At 50.1% G+C, this 24936-nt stretch overlaps 1 protein-coding gene across 2 annotated transcripts in view; it reads left to right on the forward strand.

Annotated features, from left to right (window-relative positions):
- The window catches only part of ARID1A (AT-rich interaction domain 1A), a 54304-nt gene that overhangs the window by 1332 nt on the left and 28036 nt on the right, over nt 1-24936 (forward strand). For both annotated transcript variants that reach the window (XM_039733812.1, XM_039733811.1), the window contains exons 2-4: nt 20049-20265; nt 20920-21372; nt 21963-22076. In XM_039733812.1, coding sequence (XP_039589746.1) covers nt 20049-20265; nt 20920-21372; nt 21963-22076 — 784 coding nt within the window. The remainder of the gene's footprint in view (nt 1-20048; nt 20266-20919; nt 21373-21962; nt 22077-24936) is intronic.

Genomic DNA, 24936 nt, shown 5'->3' on the forward strand with positions numbered 1-24936 from the left:
CGGGGGGCGCGGGGCTCGGGGGGCTCGGGGTGGCGGCGGCGGCTCTCCCGCGGCTTCCCCCCGCCGGGCCGGCGCTGCCGGGCGCTGCCATTGTCTGTGCTGCTCGCTCGCTCTAAAATGGCTGCCTCGCCGCCTTCCCTTCCTCCTCCTCCCCGGCCTTTGTGCGGGGCTCCCGGGCCGCCGCCGCCGGGCTGCCCGCCGCCCCGGGGGGCTCTGCCGGGGGGCCGCGGGTCGGGGCGGGCGGCGCGGGCNNNNGCCAGGGCCCGGCGGGGCCGCGGGGGCCGCGGGGCGGCAGGAGGGGCCGCGGGCCGGGGCGGGAGCGCTGGCGGGGAGCTGGGCGATGGGAGCAGCGAGTGCGGATGGCTTGGGTTTGGGATTTGAATTATGGAGGTAAAATCCTTCTGTCAAAGCCAGGAGACAGTTGGTCTTAGGTTGACATCCCATCTGTGATCTGATTGGCTCCCCATCCCCTGCTCTTGGCCATTTATAATTGCCTCTGATGTAATGGTACAACCATCCTGATGAGCTCATAAACTTCCACACTCGCCTCCTCCGCCAGCCCCGGGACGGGGCAGCCCCGCGCCCCTCTCCGCATCCCCCGGCGTGACCTTGAGCCCCGCATCCCTCTGCCCCGTGCCCCGCGAGGCCAGGGCACGTTGTTTGTACCTTGGGTTTATTTTCCTTGTGATGCTGGATTCAGGCTGGAATAGAGTCTGTGTTGTCGGAACGGTGGCAGGGCTGCTCCGCACAATGGGCTTGCTGTTTATTTTGGTTATGTGACTTTCCCCTTGGTATAAATGATTTCTTTGATGGATCTGAGGATGCGTTTGTTCCTGCCTGGTTTTGGCCCTTTTCAAAACTGGGGCTGTTTGGGTTCTTTATTAGATGGGAGCATGTGGGGGGTTTTGGGGTGTGTTGCAGGCTGCAGAAGGGAAAAAAACCCCGAACAACCAAACAATCAGAACCAAACTTGTGGCCAAAATGCTGAAATTGGTCGGTTACCAAGAATTACCAATTTACGTTTAGCAGAACTGTGATACAGGACAGGAGTCTCTGGCTCTGTCTTAGGGCACATTTGGACTTGTTTTGAATGAGAACTGATATGTCTCCTTTCCCCCATAAATACAGGCACTTCCTAGAAGCTTCAGGTGCTGGTTGTGGTCAGGCTCAGCAGTGTCACAACTCTTCTGAGGAGTGGAACTAGCAAAAACAAGCCTGAGGATTATCTTTATTGTTGGATGTGTAGAATTCCCTCTTTGCTGGAATAGGAATGGCCAGGAAGCATGCAGAGGAGAAGGCAGTACAGCATCAGACATTTTAGATACGGGGAAAAGAGGTGCTGGTATCTTTATGTGACAGCCTCAATTAAAAGCAGGTTCCTTTCTGTGCTCAGACTCGCATCTCCAAGGCCTGTGGTGGCCTCGTGCAGGACTAAACTTCCCTTTTCATTCTGTGTGCTTTGCTCTGACTTCAGGCCGGGGTTGGAGGTGTTTGGTACCAGGCAGGGTGACCTGCAGCCTCCAGAGCTTCCCTTCTTGCTCAGGACATCTGCACTGATCTGAAAACGGCTCAGTTGTTTGTGCCTTGATCACCAGGGCACCCTCTGCTGCAGCACCTTGGGTGATGGCATTGGCTTTTCTTTCAGGTTGGAGTTGTGCTGTCCCAGAGAGCAGATCTGCTCTCCCAGGGCTGTCAGGGGTGGCTGGCAGTGAGTGTTGGAGCATCCTCAGGGAAGCTTTCAGGGAAAGGGAATATGGCCCTGTGTTCCATGGATGCAAGTACAAAGTGCTCACTTTGTAAATCCTGAAAAATCCCAATTTATATAAAATGTGTACGAAAATATGGAGTCAGGTTGAACTTCTCAGGTGTTTCTCTGCAGTTTACTTCTGTCAGTGTTCTGGTACAAATTTGCAAAAGAGGCTTTTTTTTGTCTTGGTAAATGAATTTCACTTCATTCCACAAGCTGCTGACACAATGAATTAGGAATACCTGAGCAAGTAGTCCCATAAACTGGAATTATTAATGAATAGTTGTTCTGACAATTAGTTTGGCTTGAGGAAGGACAAGTAGTAGATGTAGAAGGTAAATCAGCAACTCCCTCACCTCAAAAACCAAATGACTTTCCTCTCCCAGTCCTTTTTGTTCCCAGGATTGTTGGATTTAAACTGACAATTCCTCTTTTTCTGCTGGAAAAAGAAAAGAGCAGAAGTGTCTAAAGAAAAAAGCTTCCACGTGTCATCTGTGCTGCCCACAAAAGGTTGGTTAATAATAATAATAATACTTCAGCCCTGAACTGCAGCCTCCTGTGCTGTGTACTCCTAAATTCCCTGGATTAGGAGAATTTAGAGCTTTGTGTCTTTCTTTGTCTTGCACAGCAATGAGCAGAGTGGGTGCTTCCCACCCAGCTCCTGAGAAATTCTAGGAGAGCAGAGCAGAGAGGGCAGCTCACCTGCCAGAACCTCCCAGGGAGCATCTGCAGGGCAGGAGGATGTGGGGAGAGCACAGCTGGGAGTGCTGGGCACAGGCAGCTTGGGGTGAGAGGCAGGGTGGTGCCTTTCATCCCTCTCCAGGTGCTTTAGGAATGCCAGTGATGCCATCAGGAGGGTTTTGTCACTGTGCTCCTGGAGAAAAGTAATTTTCTGTGGAAGTTGTTTGGGTGGAGCGCTGCCTGTGTGGTCACACCAGGGTTACACAGGGGTGCCTCCTGTGTGTAACCTTGACGGATCCTTCACCCACAGCCAGGCAACACCAGGATGCTCCGTGTTTTTTGGGGTTTTTCCAGCTGATCTTTCCAGCACTGAGCAGGATCAGGAGATCAGCGTGGCTGATTTGTGGTGTGTGGGATGAGAAATCCAGGCTTTGCTGTGGGAATGACTTGTAGAGAGCCAGGCCATGGGTCCTGCTTTTCAATTTTTCCAGCTCTGCCATGGATTTGTTTCCACTGCTTCCCCTCAGAGCATGTAGCAGCTCTTAGTAATGAGCCAGTTTTCCCAGGGTCTTGGGATTTAAAGGAAACTGCTGAGAGAAAGGACTTCCCTGCCTTTAATAGATGGGCATTTCTCAGGCTTTGGCTACTACGAAGTGTCTCCTGTAATGGGAGAACTCTTAGGATCACATTAAACATTGACATCTTGGATAACCTCCCCATAGGTGCCCTGGCGTCTCAAGGCCTCTGTTATAAGTTCAGTGAAAGCAGTTTAAAAAAATCTTATGTTAATTAAAAAAAAAAGCTTTTGGGCCTGTTGCCATACAATAGCTATTTTTTGTTGACTTTGATTCCGAGTTTAGTAGCGAGTGAGGCATGAAAAACGTTGTTGGAAATATGGTTTTTAAACTAAATTGGCACCAAAAGGCACTGTGCTGCCAGTGAGCTGCGATGTCTTGGAATGGGAAATTGGGACCTGGCTCCTCTTGGCTCGTGGTTTTTCCTTGCTTTGCATTGTGATGTCAGGAGCCCTCGAGTTGTGTGTTGTGCACTGGAGCTTTCCAACAAAAAGGAGAGTGGTACATCTCCTTTCTCTGAATGAGCGATTTTAGGGCTTGGCTGTTTTGGAAAAAGCAGGAAAATTGTGCTGCTTTGATTTTTTTTTTTTTTTTTTTGGATAAAATCTTGTTAATCCTGGTGTGGAGGCTGGAGGTTTTGCTGCTTTATCTTTTTTAAACAGCCTGAAGTCAACCAGGAGTTGTGATTCTCTTAAAATCTCTCATTTCCTGCAGTACCATCTCCCTGATGCCCAGCTTGGAGGTGTCCAGTATTTTCAGGCAGGATGTGTGTGGGATACAGGACAGTAAAACTCAATCCTCACTCTCAGCTGGAGCTTTTATTTTTCCCTGCCCTTATCACCACCAGTTTACAGGGAAACCCAGGACAAACCACTTGAGTGTTGTGGTGAAATGGGGTTAGCAAGGCTTGCCTACTGCTTTTTATGAAGTTTAATTGAGCTGCACTGTGAATCCTTATTTATTATCTGGTCTAGGGGAGGGTTTCCCCTATGGTGTCTCTCTTGTAAGGATGTTGTTGGTTGCAAGATAGAAATTTGTTTTCTGGAAGGTTTTGTGTTTGACTTTTAGGCCTTTTTTGGGGGGGCTAGAATACTTAGTGGTTTCCTGGAACTGCCCAGTTTTATTCCTTTTACCTGCTATAACTTCTGTTTCCTGTTTCTGGAATCAGGAAAACTTCCTGTTTTCCCCTCGACAAGCAGGCAGAATGTCTTCCCTGATCTTAAATAATATTAGAAACTGGACTGGGGGGAGGCAGGACAGTCAAATGTTCTGTTACAAAGCTGTGCCTGACTGTTCTCATAAGCTTGGTGTATTCATAATGCTTTGGGATTTTTCTGTTGTCTCATTTGAGAACTCTGGTCAGTGGTTCTGCTGTTACAGACGTATCACACGTTCCATGAGGGCTGTGCTAAAAATCCCAGCAGCTTTCCTTCAGAGAGAAAATAATGTCTAAAATTAGGCTTAATAGTGCAGCTGTTGGTTTTATCTGTTACCTCATACACGACTTTTCCACCACTTTTCTCCCTTACTCTTTTCAAAGGGACGCCACCAATTGGAAATCCAGCTTTTACCCTCTGCATCTGTGCTCTGGGTAATTAAGATATTAGAGGAGAAAATGCCCTTTCCAGTTCTTACTCTGTGTATTTAAAATTCTCTGGTTAGTGAGTCTGATTTCTTCTTTGAATTGCAACTCCTGTGTGATGGATTGTTCTGGGGAGAAGCTCATCAGCAATGCCACTGCCCAGTTCCTGCTAGGAATGCTGGAAACTCTCAAGGAGCAGCAGCAGCAAAACAGAAACTGAAGGCAGCAAATGTGGTTGGGGGGTTGGAAAAGATAAGCTGGTCAATATTTAGCCACTTGCTTTTTCCCTCTGGAATGGTCCTTAAACCATTAGCAGGGGTGGAAAACAACATGTCCCCTTTTGTTCTGGTGGGAGAGAAAGGAAGGATACCTTCCTGCTGGGAAAAAATGTTTTTAAGACGTCCTACAAAAGTTTTTTTCTGTTGTGTGCTGACTGCAAAAAGTTCAGTCTTTAATTTATGCACAGGCAGTGGGAAAACTGCACTGGATGTCTGTTAGCCAGAGCCATAAATCTCCAGCTGGAAGTGAATGACAAGTGGGATGGGAAGAAAAAAGCAGTTTTTTGGCATAGTGGAGCTGCTTGGGCTGTGTCCAGTCCCTCCTGCCCACCAGCTCCCGGGTGGCACCAGAGGAGCTCTGCTGCCTTTTTGGTTTCCCTGGGAAAGCAGGGGAGTTCCTCACCTGGAGACAAAGCACACGTCCTTTTGGGGGCTCAGGAGGACCACGCTGTGCCCATCGGTCACGTCCAGGAAAATTCCAGTCCCAAATTCAACATCCTCTCTGCTGTCTGGAGATGCTGCTTTTGGTTCTTCAGGGTTCTGAAGTTCTGCAGGAGCTGGGTTTCTTTAGGGTTCTTTGGTTCTGGAGTTCTGCAGGAGCTGGGTTTCTTTAGGGTTCTTTGGCTCTGGAGTTCTGCAGGAGCTGGGTTTCTTTAGGGTTCTGAAGTTCTGCAGGAGCTGGGTTTCTTTAGGGTTCTGAAGTTCTGCAGGAGCTGGGTTTCAGGCAGCCTTTTGTTTCTCCCTGTTAAGCTGGAACGTGGGGTCTGGATTCCCTCAGTGGCTGTTCCTCAGCAGCTGAGCTGCTGCTGTGGGAACTTTGGGAAGGGCTGAGGCTCCAGGGCTGGGAAGGGGAGTGTGAATCCTCTGAATCCCATCCTGTGCTGTGTGACCCCAGCCTCCACTGAGACCCTTTGGATGGAGCTCTGTGCTTAAAGCAGAGCCCAGGGCTGCAGCAGGAGGAGCTGCTTCTGCCAGGACTCGGCTCCTGTACGTGTCTTACCATCCCATGTCCTAATCAGACATGGATTAATCATGTATTAGCACATGGCTGAGGGAGGGGTTCACACTCCTGGCTCTTCCCTGCACCTGAGCTCCGGTGTTGTAAGCCAGCAGGTCGCTCCTGCAGCTGGGGCATTTCTGAGGGCTCTGCACCACATCAAGGAGAGCATTTCCAGGTTAGCCACAGTGTCTTTCTGGAGTGCTTCTGAGTCTTGTGTGACAGCTCAGTGAGTATTTACACAACGTGGGCATGAGTTCTCTGGAGTGAAACGAAAAGGATGCTGCATAATGACAGGTAAACTTAATAAAAGCTGCCTCACAATTCCTCAGCAAGTATTTCTTTTTGCTTTAGGGGTTAAGAGTAAAATGTAGCTGGAGTCTAATTTCTAATCATGTTCTTTATATTTTTTTCTGGGAGAAAAAAGGGAAAAAAGTGTATAGGCTCAAATAGGGGGATTGGTTAATTCTATTAATAGGGTAAAGAAATATCTTTATGAGAGAGTGGAGATAGTGTTTATGTCTTAATTCCTATGAAATTCCCATGAAAAATCAGTTTGTGTAAATAACTCCAAAAAAACTGCTGCTCCATTACAGTTATTGGCATTTCATGTGATAACCAGCATGTCATTATTTCCTTAAGCCAACTCTGGTAATTGAAACTCTTTGAAGGACAAATTCAATTGCTATTAACTTTCTTTTTCTATTTTTTTTTTTTTAACTTGAGTAACTTTTTCTCTCTCCTGGATAATTAACATTAAGCCTAAGTTGGTCCAAGAAGCTCTGGGTTAGACGTGGGCAGTGGTTTTTGGGAGCCCTGATGCAGCTGGTGGAGCAGAGCCTGCTCCTTGTCCTGGTTTTGTGGGTGCTTGGCCATGTGGGGAGCCAGGGGGGACCAGAGGTGGCTTTGTTTTGGTGGGATGTGATGGGAACATCTTGGAGGTGGCTGTGAGGAGGCTGAGGCCAAAGGTGGCCCTGACTTTCTTCCACTTACAACTTTCCACCCTTAGAGATTCTGTGACTCTTTTCTCACAGAGAAGTTCTTGAAGCTGGGAGGGCTCTGGATTTTCCCACCCGGGGAGGATGAATGGGTTAAAGAAGTACTTTCCTCCCCTCCACTCACTTGTGAAATTTCATTCAGGTTTGACTAAGAGAAACCCTGAAAATTACCATTTCCCTTCTGATGTCAGCACGTCCTGGCACCCTGCCTGTGAGCAGCCAGCAGGAATGTTTGAAAACCTGGGCCCAGCCCCAGCTCCAGCTGCACCTCCAGGCTCTGGGAAAGGCTCTGCTGGGGCAGCAGCTCGGCATGGCCAGGGCTCCCCATCCCTGCCCAGGGCTCCCCATCCCTGCCCAGGGCTGCCCATCCCTGCCCAGGACAGGGCACAGGCAGGGAGGGAGGCAGGATGCTGCTCTGGAAATGGCCATTCTGCTCTGGGTTTCGGTGCTGCATTGGATCATTTTGGTGAGGAGAACAGGCTGTGCTGCCTGGATCTCGCTGTGGGTTCCTCGCCTGCGTTGTCTGTTTGGTGAGGATGTTTTGCTTGTTCAGCAGAGGTCTGGAGGTGAGCTGCGGAGGTCACCAAGCCCCCCTGTCCTGCTCCAGAGCAGGACCAGCCACACCTGAGCACAGACAGTGGAGCTGCCCCCATGTCTCAGTGCTTTGCTGCCTGTTGGACATTAGGAAAAACACTCCAGCTCAAATCACCTTAATTGTCTCATGTCCTGTCTCTCCAGGTGTGGAGAGCAGAGGCAAAGGTGCACACACAATAACCTGCTCTTAAACCTGTGCCTTTGTGCCTGTCCCCTGTTTCCTTGAGAGAAACTCTCTGGTTGTGTTGCAGAATGTCTCCCTTTGCTTCCAGGTTACTGTGGGAATTCTCTGGGAGGGGTTGGACTGTCCTGCTTTGCCACCTGAACTCTGCCAGGGTCCTGGGCTCACTGCTCTCTCTGGGATCCTTCCTGGAGGCCTGTTTGCAGTTTTGTACTTCATAACCAAGGGTGGATTTAAAGTCCAAATGACTGTAGGACTATGCACCCTGTGCGAGTTTAGGAGGAGAGTCTGGTACTCATTAACTCTGTGTAAATAATTAAACCAGTGCCAGGCTAGAGGTGGTCTCCCCTCAGCCCTGCTCCTTGTGGAAGGCTTTCAACAAGAATTCTTACCTCTGTGCAGGAGAGCCACTGAAACGGTGGAAGTGCTTGAATTAGATAAAACTTGATTTTCTTTTCTCTCTAAATTATCTTTGACTTTGGGGTTTGCATGGCTAATCAAGGAAAAGACTTCCCATTCAAGGCCAGTTTCCTGGGTGTGATCACGTGTTCCAGAAACTGCCTTTATGTGCTGTGGCTGCACGTGTTGTCTCTGTTCTGGGGAGTCCTGCAGCCCTGCCCCTCGGACTGCGTGGGTGGGGAGGGGTATTTTTTATTATAAAAAACCCCAAACTCATTTACTTACTGTTCTGTGGGCCACTTGTGGTGATTGCAGTGCTTTGGATCCCGTGGGAAGGTCCTGGGGCAGCTGCTGCATGCAGACAAGTTGAACATTAATTTGAAAAATAGATATATGTGGATAATTGGACAGTGTTTTGAGAGGAGACATTTAAGTATTGAAGTATCTCAGGGTTTTTCAGGTTATTGTGACAGATCAGTGAGTCTTGAAGGAGGAGTTTTCCATGTTTTGGAAGCTTCCCCTGGCTCTGCACCCTGCAGGTGGCAGAGAGGTGCTCTGAACCATGGCTCAGAATCCAGGCTGATGCCCTCACTGCTGGATCAGAATTTCTCTCTGGGCATGGGGTTACACCTGGAACAGTTTTCACAGGATCACAGCTTGGGAGGGACCTCTGGAGATGCCCCAGCCCCAGCCCTGCCCAGGCAGGGGCACCTGGAGCAGGTGGCACAGGGACACGTCCAGGTGGGTTTGGGATGTCCCCACAGAGGGAGGCTCCAGCCCTCCCTGGGCAGCTGTTCCAGGGCTCTGCCACCCTCGTGGAAAGAAGTCCTCCCTCATGTTGGGGTGGAACTTGTGTTTTATTTTATGGCCATTGCTCCTTGTCCTGTTACTGTCACCACTGAACAGAGTCTGGCACCATCCTCTTGAGAATTTTCTTTGGTTTAAGGAAAAATCTTCCTGATGGAAATATGGTTTCCAGCAGCCTGTGGGCAGAATGTGGCTCCTCTGGAACAGGGCACACTGCTGGGGAAGAGCCTTTCAGGAGGGAGTGAGAGAGATGGCATAAAACCCACCCTGACTCAGGTCATGCACTGGAGGAGAAACAAAAAGCTGGACTGGCTGCAGTGCAGGAGACACGGACAGAGCAGTCCTGTCCCAAATTATCCTGTCTGCCTGTACTTGAAAGATGTTTCTGAGCCCCTTCCCTGTCCTTCCTGCTCGGTTCACAGGCCGTGGTGGCGTTGCAAAAGCTGCTTTCCATGTTAATTGTGATTGATTACCTTGCAATCTGGGACAAGATTTCCTTTGAAAAGCTATATGCTGATTTGGTGTCAGGAATTAAAATCAGATGAAATGATTAGTGTTGTATGAAACATCCCAGAGCAGTGAGTGCTCCTTGGTTTTCAGCTGTGTGCTGGCCCTTAACCCTTCCCTGCCCTCTCCTTGGAACGAGGTGCTAAATCTGCAGCCCCTGCTCAGGTGAATAACTCAGCTGGGGTGTTGGGGACCCTGGAGCGATGCTGGGGACCCAGCAGGGGCAGGTGCCATGTGCTGCTGAGCCCCTGAGCAGGGATTTTCTGTCTGCAGTGAGGACTGTGAGCGTGCTGGAAGTGCAGGGTGCTGCTCCCAGGGAACAGGGGCAGGAATTGAGGAGAGCTTTGTGTCTGATCGCTCTGTAAATGGCAATAAACTGTTCAGAGGTGTCACTGCTGTCAAGGTACAGTCATGGCTCATCTTCCTTTCCTCATATGAGTTGTGTTACAGTTTCTTGTTATACCTGTTCCTGGAACCAGTGGAGACTCTGCAGCGTTGGCTGTTCCTCCTGCCCCCATGGCATTGGCACAGTTGGGAATTCTTGTATCCTCTCCCCAACTGCCAGCACACGCTCCTCTTACCTTGCTAAGCAACTCCCCACGTTGTTCATTCTGCCTGGAAAGAAATCTGGATTATTTCTGGATGGAAATTAAATAAAAGCCCAAGGACAGAAGTGAGCGTGGGGCAACAGAACCAGGCTTCAAAAATTACTGTAAGCCTGTTGGGATTTAAAAAAAAAAAATTAGTATTTTTAAGTAAGAAGGACCTTGTGTCACTCAGGATGTGTCTGTAGTGAACCTGAATCACAGCAGCCCTGGCTTGGTGAAGGCTCCAGGAGTGTCTTCCCTGCTGTCTGGAGCTGCCTTGGCTGCAGCTCCAAGTTTCTTGCCCACGTAGACTTTCCATCTCCCCCAGCAGCCCTGCTTTGCTGGATGCAAATAGCTCGTTTGGGTGTAAATACTGGAGATTGGTTGTGGCTTTGCTGTAAAGTTACAGAGCCCATCCTCAGTAAATGCAGATGGTAACTTGTCATTACTGCAATTTTAAATATTTTTGGTTCCGTGGAGCTGAAGTGGAGGCTTGAAGGTTGAATTTTAAGGCTAAAATAAGAGAAGGCTCACTAAAAGCCACAAAAATAGCGCCCAAATTTGTCAGCTGCTGTAACGACAAGGGAAATATGTAACTTTTCTGTTTTCTATTAACAAAACAAAGCTTTGCTACCTTGTTTCGGGTTGGATATAAAACACAGCCGGATCAGGAGGGGGTTTGGGGTTTACTGAGTTACTTCCTAACAGGGGTGTTGGTGGCACAGAGTGTGGTGACAGCTCCTGTACCCCAGGTGTGTTTGAGGGACTCTGGGGTAATCAGTGATGATTATTCCAACCTCCTGGCTGGGCTGGGGCTGTGCCTTGGGGCTGTGAGAGCTGCCTGGCCCGTGTTACCCCATCCCAAGGCTGGGGTGATGTCCACTGTGGAGCTGTGAGAGCGTGGTGCAGCACGGAGGGCTGTGTTGGCACAGACTGGGGTTGCCTGTCTTCCACAGATTCATCCCCAGCCTCAGACTTCTTGGATGATTTTTAATGCACTTTTGACTGAGTTCAGCCATTCTGCAGGAGCAGGGGAGAGGCTGAGCCGTGGCTTGGAGCAGCTGCATGCCCCAGCACGCAGCTCCTGTGGGTAAGATGGAGCTCTGGGATGAGGCACCTCCAAGAGCTGCAGCTCTCCAGGGATCAGGGTGGCTGTGTCCTCCTCCCTCCAGGTGCTGTGTGTGGTAGGAGAGGTGGGGCTCTGGGGACCTGGGGTTGTTCAGAGCCCTGAGCTGATCCCAGAGGCTCCCCAGGAATGCCCATCCCGGCGTGGGAAGGGGTCATGCGAGTCTGCCTGTCCAGTTCAGTCTGTTCAGCCACTGTTTATTCTGGTGTAAAATGAGATGAATTTGCAAAGTGATGAGATATTCAAATACAGATGGAGCTTTCAGACACACAAGTGGGTAGAAACCTGTGCTGCTGCATTTTACAGATGAAGATTTATCAGGAAAGTGTTCTTAGAAAGGGATCCCAGGAGGCTGTGCTGGAGGTGTCTTATCAACTCCAGAATGTGCACCAGCACCCTCAGATTTCTGTGCAGAAAAGGCTTTTAATGAATTGATAAAACTACCTTTATTCTAGAAAGCAAACTCCAGTGAGCCCTTGCGTTGGCTCTTCCTTCAGACCTCCAGTTTTGGGAAACATCCCTCGTGTCCAGTAGCAAAAGACATCTGTCCCTGAGATCAGCAGGGCTTGTTTTAGAGGAAGCAGGGGTTACAGGGAATCAGCTGGATGACTGAAGTCTGCCACAGGTTGCAGTGTCTGAATGTATTTACGGGGCATCTGGAGCCTTGCAGGTTTCCAGCGCTGTTTGGAGCGAATATCTCGGGACTCCCTCGCTGGTGATGGGGAACAGCTGCTCTCGTGCTCCTTGGAGTGAGATCACTTAAGCAGTGGTGACACGGAGTGTAATTCTGCTCTTCCACCCCAGCCCTTCCTCCTCCTGCTTGTTTTATGGCTTGCTCTTGGCCCGGTCCCATCGCTGTGGTACAACAGGAGCTCCTTCCAGCCGGGCTGGAGCTGGAGCGAGACATTCGAGCGGCTTTTTGTTGACTTGCCTCCAGTTCATTAGAGCAGGAGTAGGAGGCTGGCTAAACTTAAAGCCTGGTTTAATATTCAGGAAGGAAGTTTCTTTCCATCTTAAAAGGAACAGCACCTCATTACAAGGATCACATGTTCCTTGGGATCATCTCCCATGGAGCTCAGGCGCAGTTTCCTTTACATCTTGGTGTTGCTTGGATTTTTGGGTGGAGCCAGCAGCGGCACTTGGGGAGTCCTGGGGCGAGCTGGGTGAATAATGTGCTTGTAAAGTGAATTGAAGCCTGACAGTCAGGGATAGATAGCTTGTTACTTAGTTCTCTGGATAGAAGGAAAATTGTATTTTAAGTGTAAGTTGAAATTATAAATTGTATGGGGATCACGCAGTCTGAGTAACAAACTTCATCATCTGACCCCGACTGCCTGGGAAATGCCTGAAATTTTCACTGGTCATCAGCTATTGCACAGTAATCCTAATCTTTTGTTAATTTTGACTGCCTTTAAATCAGTAAATGGTGTTATCAGAATGACCTACCGTGGTGTAAGTAGTTGAGGTGGAGGGACAGGGAATGAGTCCTCTGGCTGTTGCTGATTTCCAGGTGGTGGGGGATCCCTTGTGCTGTTCCCATGGGGATGTGCTCTGAGCCTGCAGGCAGGAGAGGTGTCCATGAGGCACCATCGTGGTGCTTGTGGCAGACCTGGCACCTTCCCACCCTCCAGTTTTTAATAAATTAACAAATAACTCTGCTGTTTCTTGGGCATGAACACTATGCTGCTGTCAGGTTGTTTCCAGTGAGGCTTTGAGGGGCGACTCTCATTTCACTTCCCCACCACATCACCTTCTGCTGATTGACTTCTTTCAGGAATGAGATGTTCCATAATGATACATCTTGTAATCAAAACTCTGGTCAGTTTTAATCAATTAGGAGAATCTTAGTAAGAGCTGTGCTTTGGAAAGTCCTCCGAGATGTGTGGACTGGGCTCTTGCTGAGAAACGTTAATGGGTAATTACTGGATTGTGTTTAGCAGGGAGATGCAGGTCACAGGATGGCTGCTGGGAGAAGCTCACTCATCTTCCTTCCACTGGTACAGCTCAGGATCTGGATTTACAGCAGATCTCCCCAAAGAAAGTGGTGTAATAAATGATCAGGAGGGGTTAAACATTGAGCAGGGCAGATTTTAGGTTTGTAGGAGCTCCAGATAGAAGCAGGTGGCTGAAGTAATGCAGCAGGAGTCCTGTTCTCCTGTTCTCCTTGGTGTCGTGAGCTTGTTCTGAGGTCGGGGGTGTTAGCAGAGGTTTAGAGGAATAGAAAGTGTCTGGGGTCAAACTCTGACCTACTGGGAAAAGTCAGAAGAAAAACCAGGCTCTTTCTGGTTGCAGAACTGAAACTGTGGAGCAGAGGTCATTTGTTTTGACAGCCAAACTCTCATCTGCATTGGCCATTGATAATGAGATGATGATACATCACCTCCTGGTTATGTGTCCGAATCCAAGTCAGATTCTGGGATTTGTGGGGGCGAGGGAGGAGTTTTATTTTTCTGTAGCTTAATGTAAAAATGGATTTGTCCTGCACGTCTCCAAGGGATGAGCATTTGTAACCCTGGACTGTATTCCAGAAGTCAGGTTTTGGCACTCCAGGCTTATGAGTGTGAGTCTGAGCATCCCAACTGCTTCCTGAAGGGAGTGGGGTTCCCAGAGGGATGGGGCTGCCCTGGGGGAAGGCAAGGAGAGTCCCTGGTGGGAGCTGAGCAGGGCCAGCATGGGCTTGGTGTCTGCCCTGTGTGTGCTGAGGGACTGAAGGAAGTTGGTGGATTTCTCAAGTTTAAAAAGGGAGGGGAAAAGTAAAAAAGGAACTGTGCATTTCTGTGATGATATTCTCGGAGAAACAGGCTCGTTGTTGAGACTGTCCCAGTGAGGTGGTGGGTACATGGGTTTTCTAGGTGTTTTCTTTTGGGGGCATCTTCCCGTCCTGCTGGAGGATCTTTATTTTAACCTCAGCTTTCCTGAGCCTCTTCTGTCCCCCTTTAAAAGCAGACCTCCATGGGAAGAGAGGCATTGGAGCATGACCCGGGCTATAAAAGGCAGCGAGTTCAGGTCGGGGTGTTGACCTCAGCACAGCCAGTTGCACCTTAAATAGAGCAGATGAAAGAGTTCCCCACTGGAAGGTGAGCCGTGTTTGCTCCTGAACGAGGATGGTTGTTGGTTTGTGATCGTTCCTCCGGTGGTGGAGGAGTTGGCGTCGCCTTTGGGGGGGATTTTGGAAGGCACAGATGGGTGTGAGCCTGTCTGATGTGCAAACACGAGTGACCAGCTCAAACTGGGGTTTGCTGGAGGCTCCTGTGCTGCCCCTTGGGTGCTGCTGTGTCGCTGTCCCCATGAGTCCTGTTCTTGTGGGTCAGCCGTGGTTGTGTTGTCGCGGGAGAGGAGCTGCTGCTCTCAGCTGTGGAATCACCACAGCCTGCCTGGTTTTGGTGGATGCCCAGGGCTTGGTGCCAGCTCTGGGCAATGCCTCCCTGTGTTCCACGTTGTTCATGAGCCCTGTGCTTTGTGAGCTGGTCCCATCACACGGAACATGGGGTTTGTCTTGCTCGGGCCTTGGTGCTGCAGCAGCGTAACTCTCACGGCGCCCTTGGAACGTGGACAAGGGGAGGGTTTAAAGGTGGGAGGTCAAATCCCTCACCCCTCTTCTACAACACCCACTTGCTTCACTCCAGAGATCCCCTGGGGAGGTGAGCAGTTTGTCCCTGAGCCTGTGGTGTGTGTCACCATCCCTGGTGCTGCTCAGCATCGTCTCAGCCCGGCCGCTTCCACTCTGCCGATCCCCGGCCAAGCTGGGGTGGCCAGGGAGCAGCTGGCACCTCGCTCTGGGTCCTGCAGGCTCTTCTTTGTACCAGTGCTCAGCAGCCAGACAATGCCTGGTGCTGCCGGGGTCCCCCCCATCTGTTCTGGGCCCTTGCTGGGATTCCCGGCGCGGGTCCAAGCCCTCGCAGGGCCGGGGATTCCGAGCTCCAACCTTGCTGGCAGGAGTGGCGTGGCTTTGCTTTTATGCAGATCAGCCATGTGCTTCTCACTTGAAGGCGTTCCACAGGAAAAGACGTTTCCTGTGTTTGGTTCTGGGTGGGCGGCTCCGGCTCGGGGCTGAGCTGGGCTTGGGAGAGGGATTACGGAGAGAGGCCCCCCCGTCCCCTCCACCTCCAGCGCTACGTCACCACAACACAACCACACGCGCTCATACTGGTGGTGTCATTCATTCAGTGCCAAGATTGCTTTAAAAAATTCCCTTGGCCCCAGTTCAAACAGGAGTACAGCTGGGATGTGTTAGATTTTAGGCAGTCTGCCCTCAATTTGAGATGAGTTATAAATAGCAGTGCCGACTTCCTTAACTACCACTCTCCGAGGTAAAATGCAGGTTAATGACTGTGGGAATCAATTAGGGCTTCTCTCGGTTAAACAGCCAGGAATGCTTTTTATTATTTTTTTATCACAAATAACGGACAACAAAGCTGGTCAGGAAAAGATTTCAAAGCCAAGGTGGGAGCTGAGGGCTTTTTTCTTATTTTGTCAACCTTCTTCTTTTTTTGAGGGGGTCAGGGGGGGCAGCTGAAGAAGCCAGTTGTGGCCAACACCCATGTTTGCCAATAATTGAATGACGCTGATTTGAAACTGGAGAGTTCAGTAAATCACTCTCCTTCTATTTCTTCCTCTGGCCCAATAAAACACAAATATGTAATAAGGTAATGGGGAAGGTCAGAATTCCATTTTTCTGTACAGCTGAGGAGAGTTTGGCTCTTGCTTCCGAAGTGGGATTTGCCTCTTCCCTTTACTCATTTTCCTGACAGGACCAATAGCATGTCCTCTCCAATTTAACCAAGCTATTCATTCAAGAGGCCAAATTTCTCTTCCACCGGACAAAATCTGAAAAGAATTGTTCATGGAATCCTCTTGTCTGCTTCAAGCTTTTTTGTTTCTTAGGGAAAGCCCTGGTGTTGTTTGGAAGAAGAGCTGGTTTCACCGCGCTGCCTCATTATAGGGGCCTGACACCCTTCACATCACACAGAGTGATTTGAAGAGCTTTTGAACTCGGCAATTTTAAGCTCTCTCTGGGCTTGCTGTTACAAACTCTTAGTCTAGAAATATCTTAAATTACCCCAAAAGCTCCGCAGTTTCTCTGGAGCACGGGCTTCCGGTTGCTCTCTTTACTCCCCAAACCACACAGCTTTGTTTTTGGGAGTTTGACTGGTGGCAGGACAATGTTTTGTGGAGTTTTGGTACTTACTGGTGTTACACAACAGCAGAGATAGTGGGATTGAGGGAGAATAGAAGCAATTTCTATGAATGCAGGGAGGTGTAAGCAGGGGGTCTGGACTTCAGTGATCAAGGAGCAACACTTTCTCTCAATTATGTCTCTCTGTGGCAGGGCCTTTGCTTTTGAAGTGTAATCACAGTAATCTACTCCTGTGGTTTCCTATTGAAAGGATTTCCCATGTATCAGCCCAGAGAAGAATTTCCAGCCTTTTGCAGTCAGGGTTTGGTATTTCCCTATTTCCCCTGCCCATCTCTGTGACACAGGAGTGCAGAGGGGCTGTGCAGCCTCTGCTCCTCCCAGCACCCCACACCAGCCCTTGCATCAATCCCTGTGTTCCAGCTTGGCTCTTTTCTTGAGGCACATAAACTCCCTAAAAGGGTTTTGGGGCAGCAGGTTCAAGGAAGCTTCCTGATGGCTGACTCTTTGAGCCAGAGCAACAACACCAGGTCCAGAGGAGTTAAAGCCCCGTCACTGACAGAGATGTGTGGGATATTCTGAATTAATGGGATATTTTGAAGGAAGAAACAACACGTGGCAGCATCTGAGATGTACAGGGCAACCCCAGGGAGCACGAATTAGCCTTGCTATGAGTCAGGAGTGTGTGTATGAAATAGTTCCTTCATTAGGGATTAATTGGCATTTACATTCCTCCTGGTGATAGAATTTTATCCATAAGGCTGCAGTCTAGATGCTCTTGGTGCTTGTTTTTAGCACCCTCTCTGTGCCAGGGCCTGGTGGAAGGGTGGCAGCTTGAGGCACATCGTGTCCTCCTACGCTGAGCAGTCAAGGTGACGACTTGGTCACATCCTGGAAAGACGTTTGGGGTTTCTGTTTTGGGTGTTTCTTTTTTTTCTCTCTCTCTCGCTCTCTCTCTTGTTTTTTTATTTTTTACATGGCTGCATAAACAGTTGGCAAATGTTTCTTGGAAGTTTTTTAGTAGTTGTCATGCTTCCTGTAGGAGTCGTGGAAAAGTGAATCTTCACCTTGTTTTCTCCTCCCTGAAGAGATGGTTGGTCTTGTGGGTGACCACAGACAAGACAATCAGTGCAGGGGTGGCAGCATGTGGTGTGAGTGTATTTAGGGGGGGAAAAAAAAAGTTTGAAAAAAACCCGAAAAAGAATGTATTTGAGAAGCTGCCTTGGGTAGAGGGCTGCAAAGGTGAGTTACAAGCAGGAGGAAGCAAGCAGCAAATGGAAAAGATGTTGAAATATTTAGTCAGTAACCCCAAAGTTGCATTTGTCAGGTGGAAGGAAGGATGTGAGTGCTTGGGGGTGGTGAGAGCAGGCTGAAGTCAAAAGCCAGGGGCTAGGAAAGCTCCTGGTGGCCCCGTTTTTACATACCAAAGGAGATAATGTGGGCAGGGAGAGGATGTCAGTAATGCAAGGGGATACCCACAAGGCAAGACCTGGGAAGCACCAGGGACAATTGCTGAGAAGATGTAAACACAATTTGCATCTTTTAAGGTGTATGGGAGCTCCACATGGGTGCTCCATTCAGGACTGGGGCCCTGAAGCTCACCAGAGCCTTCAAAGATCTCTTTTTTTCTGCCCCCATGAATGGAAGCTGCTTTTCCCAGCTGGCACAGACCCCGTGTGGGTGCCTGGCATTCCCTGGCAGGGACCTGGGGCTGCCTTGCAGCTCTGCCCTTGTCACTCCCCAGCAGCAGCATCTGTGAGAGCTTGGACATAAAACATGGAACAAAACTTGTTCAGGATTGGTTTGGTGTCACTGTGGATGAGAATGGGAACATCCAGCACAGCTGAGTGTGGGAGAACATCCAAAATGTGCCTCTGCAGGGCTGGGCACTGGCTGGGGGCAGCTGGCACAGGATGGCAAAGGCTGTGCTCACACAGGGCAGGCTTTCTGGAGCCTGCCAGAGCTGCAGGAGCAGCTGGGAAACGCTCTCAGGCACAGGGTGTCACTCTGGGGGTGTCCTGTGCAGAGCTGAGCTGGATCCTGGGGGTCCCTTCCAGCTTGGCAGGGTCCATGGGTGCCCTGAGCTGCAGAGAGCACCTGGACTCAGCTCTGCATCCATTTGTGCCATATTGACACCAATTGTTGTGAGAGTTTCCAGTTCCTGTTGAGCCAGCAGCCTTTCCCTTCCCACAGTGGGGCTTTTCCTGCCATCCCACTCCATGCCAGCCCCTGGTGCCCAGCAGAGCCCCACGAGCTGTCCCTGTGCTCACTGCTGGCTCGGGGCTGAGCCTCCCTGGCAGCCACCCTGCACTGACAGCTGGCCACACAAATGTGTGCTGGGGCTCCAAGCTGTGCTGGCTGCTGGGGAAGGCTTCTCTCCAGTGCAGCATACTGCAAGGGCTTCCCTTCCCCCTGAGAGGAGAGGGTGGGTTCTACAGACCCCACTGAAATCCTGCTCTGGTCTCCAGCATTCTGTGGGGTTTTCTGCAAACACCACTGAAATCCTGCTCTGGTCTCCAGCGTTCCGGGGGGTTTCCTGCAGACCCCACTGAAATCCTGCTCTGGTCTCCAGCATTCTGTGGGGTTTTCTGCAAACACCACTGAAATCCTGCTCTGGTCTCCAGCATTCTGTGGGGTTTCCTGCAGACCCCACTGAAATCCTGCTCTGGTCTCCAGCGTTCTGTGGGGTTTTCTGCAAACACCACTGAAATCCTGCTCTGGTCTCCAGCGTTCTGTGGGTTTTCCAGTGTGATGTTTGCTTGTGCAGACCTGTAGGGCCACTCCTCAAGCACCTGAGCTCAGCCAGAGAGGGTGGATCTGTACAAACACCACCCCGGGGCTGGTGGCAGGAAGGGATGGTGTAATAGAGTCCATTGTCATGGTGATCTGTGGAAAACATCTAATTGGGATTAGTTAGGTCACCAGGAGCTCAGGGAAGGATTCCCATTCAGTCCAAGGAATGGGGGTTAAGGATTGTGCTGGGATTCATTTAGAGGTCACCACGCCAGAACAGCCCTTGCTTTAGTGGGGGAATAGCTCCAAGCTGAAAAGCCGTTTTGAGGTCTGTAGTGTTGAGGTTTATAGTGTTTTCAGGAAATCTGATTGAGTATTCTTAAATCTTAACTCCAGGCAGGGGTAGCACAGATGAAGTCCAAGGAAAGTTGCATTTCTTCACTCATTCTCTTTGCTCTAAAGCTCAGGGACCTGACTTTCGAGGCTGACAAAGTTTTTTACATGCATCTGTATAAATTTGACTTAGAAACTCTTTATTCTCCAAAAGGCAGCAGACACAAAGCACATGTAAAAAAACCAAAAATTCAAAAATGAAGCTGCAGTCTTGAGGACTGTGGATGTCAGCAGCACTGCCCAGTGTTACTACATCAATGTGCATTAATTGAAATGCATAAGTGTAAATTAACAGCCTGTAGTGTTTTGGGAGACCTTGTTATACGTGAAAGAAGCAGTGTTTCTTGTGAATATTTAAATTTCAAGCCTAAATTTAACTTGTTGTGGAGTATCTGGACATTAAAGTACTACCTACAATGGGGAAAAACCACTTCCACTGATAATTGATTTTTCTTGATGATCCTTCTTCCCTGTCTTGCCACGGGAGAGATGTCAGCATTAAATGACTTCTCACTGGGCTTGTTCTTGGTGGAGTGCTGGGTTTGGGAGGGCAGCAGGAATCCTGCTGTAATTCCACATGTCACTTTGGGGTTTGGCCCCTGGCAGGAGGCAGACGAGCTTCTCCTTGGCGCCGAATTGCCGAATTTCTGCCGGGTTTTTTGGGAAGCTGCAGTGTTTGAACGAACAGTTCCTGTGTCTGGGTGTGCCTGACGTGTCCCGTGTTGCCTTGCAGCCGGCGAGCCCGATGGATCAGATGGGGAAGATGAGGCCTCAGCCCTACGGAGGGAACAACCCCTACACGCAGCAGCAGGGGCCGCAGGCGGGGCCGCAGCAGGGCCACGGCTACCCCGGGCAGCCCTACGGGCCACAGGCCCCCCAGAGATACCCCATGGCCATGCAGAGCAGGACGCAGAGCGCCATGGGCAGCATCTCCTATGCACAGCAGGTACGGCCCCCGGGCTGCCACGGCCCGGCACGCGCGGCTGGGCGGGCAGGGACACTCTGCCAGGCGGGGACACGCTGCCACGCTGGCTTCTTCGGGGCAAATGGCATTTCTGCAGGCTGGGTTTTGTGCCACGCCTGCGTCCAGGTGGGATTGGTAGCCTGGGGAATCCTTGTCTCCAAGAGAGGCGGTGGCAGAGCAGTGAATCTAGCAAGGGAAAAATAAATAGCAGGGGAGGGAGATCCTCTTTCTGCTGTGCTGTGTTAGAGACACAGCTGTTCTTTGCACAAGAAATGACTCCAGGTCAGTTTTGGCTCATTACATGATCCAAGTGGCGCCTGCTGGACTGTTTGCAGGATTCAAAAGGCAATTTATTTTTTTTTTATGTTTGGAGCAAGCAGTCCTTCCTTTCAATGTTACTTTTGTTGAAGGGTGGTCAGATGGGGATCCCTAAAAACTTAGCTATGACGCCTGTTACAACTTGGTTACTGTCACACGCACACGAGTGACTTTCTACTGTTTTCTGGGAAGTATCTAGGTAGCGACACAATTCCAGTGCATTTACTGCTCTGAATTTCTGCTTCTGGAGCAGAATCTGTGCGTGTGTGTGTGAGAAACACCCTTGTGACCGCTGCACCTCCATCTCTCTCCACGCAGATGCCTCCGTACGGGCAGCAGGGCCCCAGCGCGTACGGGCAGCAGAGCCAGAGCCCCTACTACAACCAGCAGAGCCCTCACCCGCAGCAGCAGCAGCAGCAGCAGCCTCCCTACTCGCAGCAGCCCCCGTCGCAGCCCTCTCACCCTCAGCCCTCATACCAGCAGCAGCAGCAGCAGCAGGCGCAGCCCCCGGCCGCGGCGCAGCCGCCCTACTCGCAGCCGCCGGCGCAGCCGCCCCATCAGCAGCCCCCCAGCCCGTACCCGCAGCAGCCGCCGGCCCCGCAGCACCCCCAGGGCCAGCCCCCCTACTCGCAGCAGCAGTCCCAGTCGCCGTACCAGCAGCAGCAGGCGCAGCAGCAGCAGCAGCAGGCGCAGCCCTCCTCGTCGTACCCGCCGGCGCAGCCGCCGCAGCAGCCCTCGGCCTACTCGCAGCAGCGCTTCCCCCCGCCTCAGGTAGGCTGAGCCCCGCTCTGCCCCTGCTCAGGGTCACTCTGTCACAGCCAGGGCCGTCACACTCCTGTTCTCTGCGTTGGAACGGGGTGAATGTGCGCAGAGAGCTGGCTGGCACAGCGTGGGCACGGCTGGTGGCTGCTCCTGTGGCTCACGGAGGTGTGGTGGCCAGCAAAAGTAAAACTTGGCTTTGGGGAGGAGAAACAGAACTTGGGGCTCTCAGCAAGCACTGCAGCTCATCCTGAGCAGCCCTTGAGAAGTGGAAGGGTTGAATTGACTGGCCTTGTTTTGTAGAGAGGTGTTTGGAGGGAGGGTGAGGTGGCGAAGGTGAGGAAGCAGAGATCCAGGACAGCCTGTGATGAGGGAAAGCTGGGAATGGCTGTTCTGTCATGGCCCTGGGCCTGTGCTCCCAGCCCTAAGCAGTGTTTGTGTGTGCTGGCTTTCAGTCCTGGCTCTCACCTCCTCTTCTGGGAAAGTGTCACCAAGGGGACAAAAATCTGCCACAATGTGGGAATATCCCAGAGTGATTCCAACAGAGGCTTTATTGTATTCCCGTTGGTGACTTTTTTTGTGTGTGTTGGTTGATGTTTCAGGAGTTATCTCAAGACTCGTTTGGGTCCCAGGCATCCTCTGCTCCCTCAATGGCTTCCAGTAAAGGGCAAGAAGACATGAACTTGAATCTTCAGTCCAGACCTTCCAGCCTGCCGGTGAGTGGGGCCTGGCCTGAGGGCAATCAGCAGCACAGCAGGAAAATGAGCACTGGGGCTGTTCCTCGTGGAAATGGCAACCATGGAGGCTGCCTGTGCTTTTTACCAAGTCATTAGCTTCTGGCTTCCCACTGGAGGGTGAATGTAATTTACAAAAGTAATGGATTTGAGAGGGAAGTTTAACCCTGAGTGCTCTGGTCTGCAGGTTCTGCCTAAAGCAGTTAATTCTGTGAGCACTGTGTGCAGTGTCTGAAGTACCTGACTGCTGTCAGAGTAGGCCCTGATCTCCAGGGAAAATCCTCATTTTTACCTTATTTTCTTGTTCCTTGGCCCACTGTGGCACTGCTGACTGGCACTGGAGCATCAGTGGGCTTCTCTGGTCCAGTCTGACTGACCAGTTGGTGAAAAAGACAAATTCATTGGTATCTGGAGTGAGAAAGATCAGTCTCACATAGCTCCTGCCTTGGCAGATGGAAGGATTGTATTTTCTTTGGCATCCTAAATCTGAATGTGCAGTGACCAGTTAGGGTTGAGGTTAGTGCCCAGTGTTCCAGCAGGTTTTGGGCCAGAGTAGTTTAATTTTGTGTTAAAACATCAAGAAAACAGAGAAGGGTTGAAAGTTTAGGTTAGCTTGCACAAGTTGGTCTGTGCCTCTGGCTTGGAAGAAAAGTTTGGAGCTGTTGAGTTCCAGTTTTGCTGGTAACTTTTGTTCTAACCAGTAGGAAGTGAGTGAAGTTTTATTTTTTTCTTTAGCCACTAGCTAAGTCAGTGCTGGGAGCTGCAGCTGGATTGGCCAGAGGAGTGAGCTGTGTGTAGAACTGAGTTATTTTTGCTCCCAGCAATGAGAACAGCTTTGTTACCAGCCCCTTGAAATAATGCATTCGGATCATGGGTACAAATTGTCACCCAAAATATAAAGTGATTCTAGTTCTGACCACCTAATGGGAGTAGTTGTGGGTTGTTGCTTTTTCTTCCCTTTTTATTTTTTTTTTTTGCCTTTTGGACCCTGATTACAAAGATTTAATTTGTTCTGAGGCCTGGGGGGAAAAAAAAAATCTTTTTAAATAGCATGTTTCTTTCCACTCTGCCTCTCCACAAGTTCTTCCATGTGACCCATCTTCTGGCAGGAGCACAGGAGAAGTGAAGCCACTGAAGTAATTGAAGAAATTGCTGTGGCTCAGAACGGTGGGAAGTCCTTTCAGAGGCACAGCTGATGGAGCCTTCCTGAATCCCACTGATCCCTCTGCCTTGGATTATAGGAATTAGGAACGAGGCTTTGCAGAAGTGGCTCCTTCTCAGCACCAAGTGGGAGTTTGTGTTATACCTTGTGGTTAAATATATTTGGCCCTTTTCAAGTTGTCCCTTCTCCTGAGTAGTCTAAGAAAAGAAATGCATCCCAGCTGCAAGAGTGGAGGAACCTACAAATAAGGGAATATCTGGTTTTCCTGCCTTTACCACCAAATAATTTGCATTTAAGAAATCAAGCAGCCTTTAGCTTACCCAACCCTGGTGGGGTTTTGGCCTTTCTCTTCCTTGGCAGGCAAAAAATCAGGAAAAGGAGACTCACTTGTACATCTTTCATCATTCCTTGTTGTCTCTTTGGGATCCTGTAGGACAAGAGCAGCACCAGCTGAGAAGGGCTTCAGACAGGATGCTGTGGGCTGTTGAAAGGCATCTCTGGGATGCTGGCAGCCAAATCCTTCTTTCAGTTTGCAGTGATCAATCTCCTGCTCAGAGTTTGGCCTGGGGATGCTCAGGAACACAAGATCTCCATGGAAGGGCACTATCAATTTCTTTTTATCTTCCTGATACTGCTCAGTCTGTCTAGTTGAGAAAGTTTTATCCTGCTCAGGAGGATTCCCAGATCCCTGTTTTGCCGTTATGGATGACTTAGAGGAGCAGAGTTTGTTTGTGGGCTTTTAATTTCATTACAGAGTCCTGAGCCCTTTCCCAGGCCTGGTGGGTGCTGTGGAAAAGCTCTCTGGGTATCCTGGAACTGGGGCAAATCATGCCATGCATCATCTTTAATTAAACACAGATCAGCCCCAGCAGGAAAAGGAGGTTCCTGCTTTTTAGGTTCTTGGGAAATGTTGAATTTATGTGCCCAGTGCCTTTACAAGTCTTGGCCTTTACACGTGGATATTGTTCACCAGTGTTCATGCTGGAATTGTAAGCAGTAAAGGGGAATATTCCTCTGGCTGGAGCATCACCCTTCAGGAGGTGCTGCTCTCCTGGCAGGGACATTGCCAGGTTTTGTTCAGCTCCTGTGGCTGTTTGGGATCTGCCTGAGGAATGTCCTGTGGATCCTTCTGGGTGGGGCCTTCCCAGTCATGAATGTTGTGTCATTAACTAAACTTTCTCCTGAGCTAAGTGGGGCTCCCTGGTGCCTTTTAAAGAGCCCTACCTCCCTGTGAGTGTCCTGGCTGCTCTCCCTTCCTGCAGCAGGCAAGCTGAGGAATTTCTCTGTAAAATTCACTCCTTCCCTAGGGAGTCTCCATCAGGATTGCAGCCAAACTAAACTTAGATTGCAATTGCACAGGAGAAGTGAAGTAGAGTCTTCTGTGTCTGGGTGTAATAGAGGAATAATAATCCTTGGGATAGATCTGTTTCTCCCAAGAGATTCCCTACTTTCTTCTCCTTAGCAAAAAATTCTTCCTGGAGAGTTGTATCCAGTTTATTCCGTGCTAACTTGAACTTCTGAGTCTTGGATTTTGAGGCTGAAGGAATCACACATTTCCAGGTAAAAACTTCCTTCTGTGTAGCCATGGCAGCTGCTGGTGGCAGCTCAGGGGAAGCAGGTTGGGTGCTGGGTCATCCATTGGCTCTGCTGCAGAGCTCTTTGGAGTTTTAGCTTTGTTGA

Source organism: Passer montanus, unplaced genomic scaffold, assembly GCF_014805655.1.
Source record: "Passer montanus isolate IOZ18808 unplaced genomic scaffold, ASM1480565v1 scaffold89, whole genome shotgun sequence".
Taxonomy (NCBI): domain Eukaryota; kingdom Metazoa; phylum Chordata; class Aves; order Passeriformes; family Passeridae; genus Passer; species Passer montanus.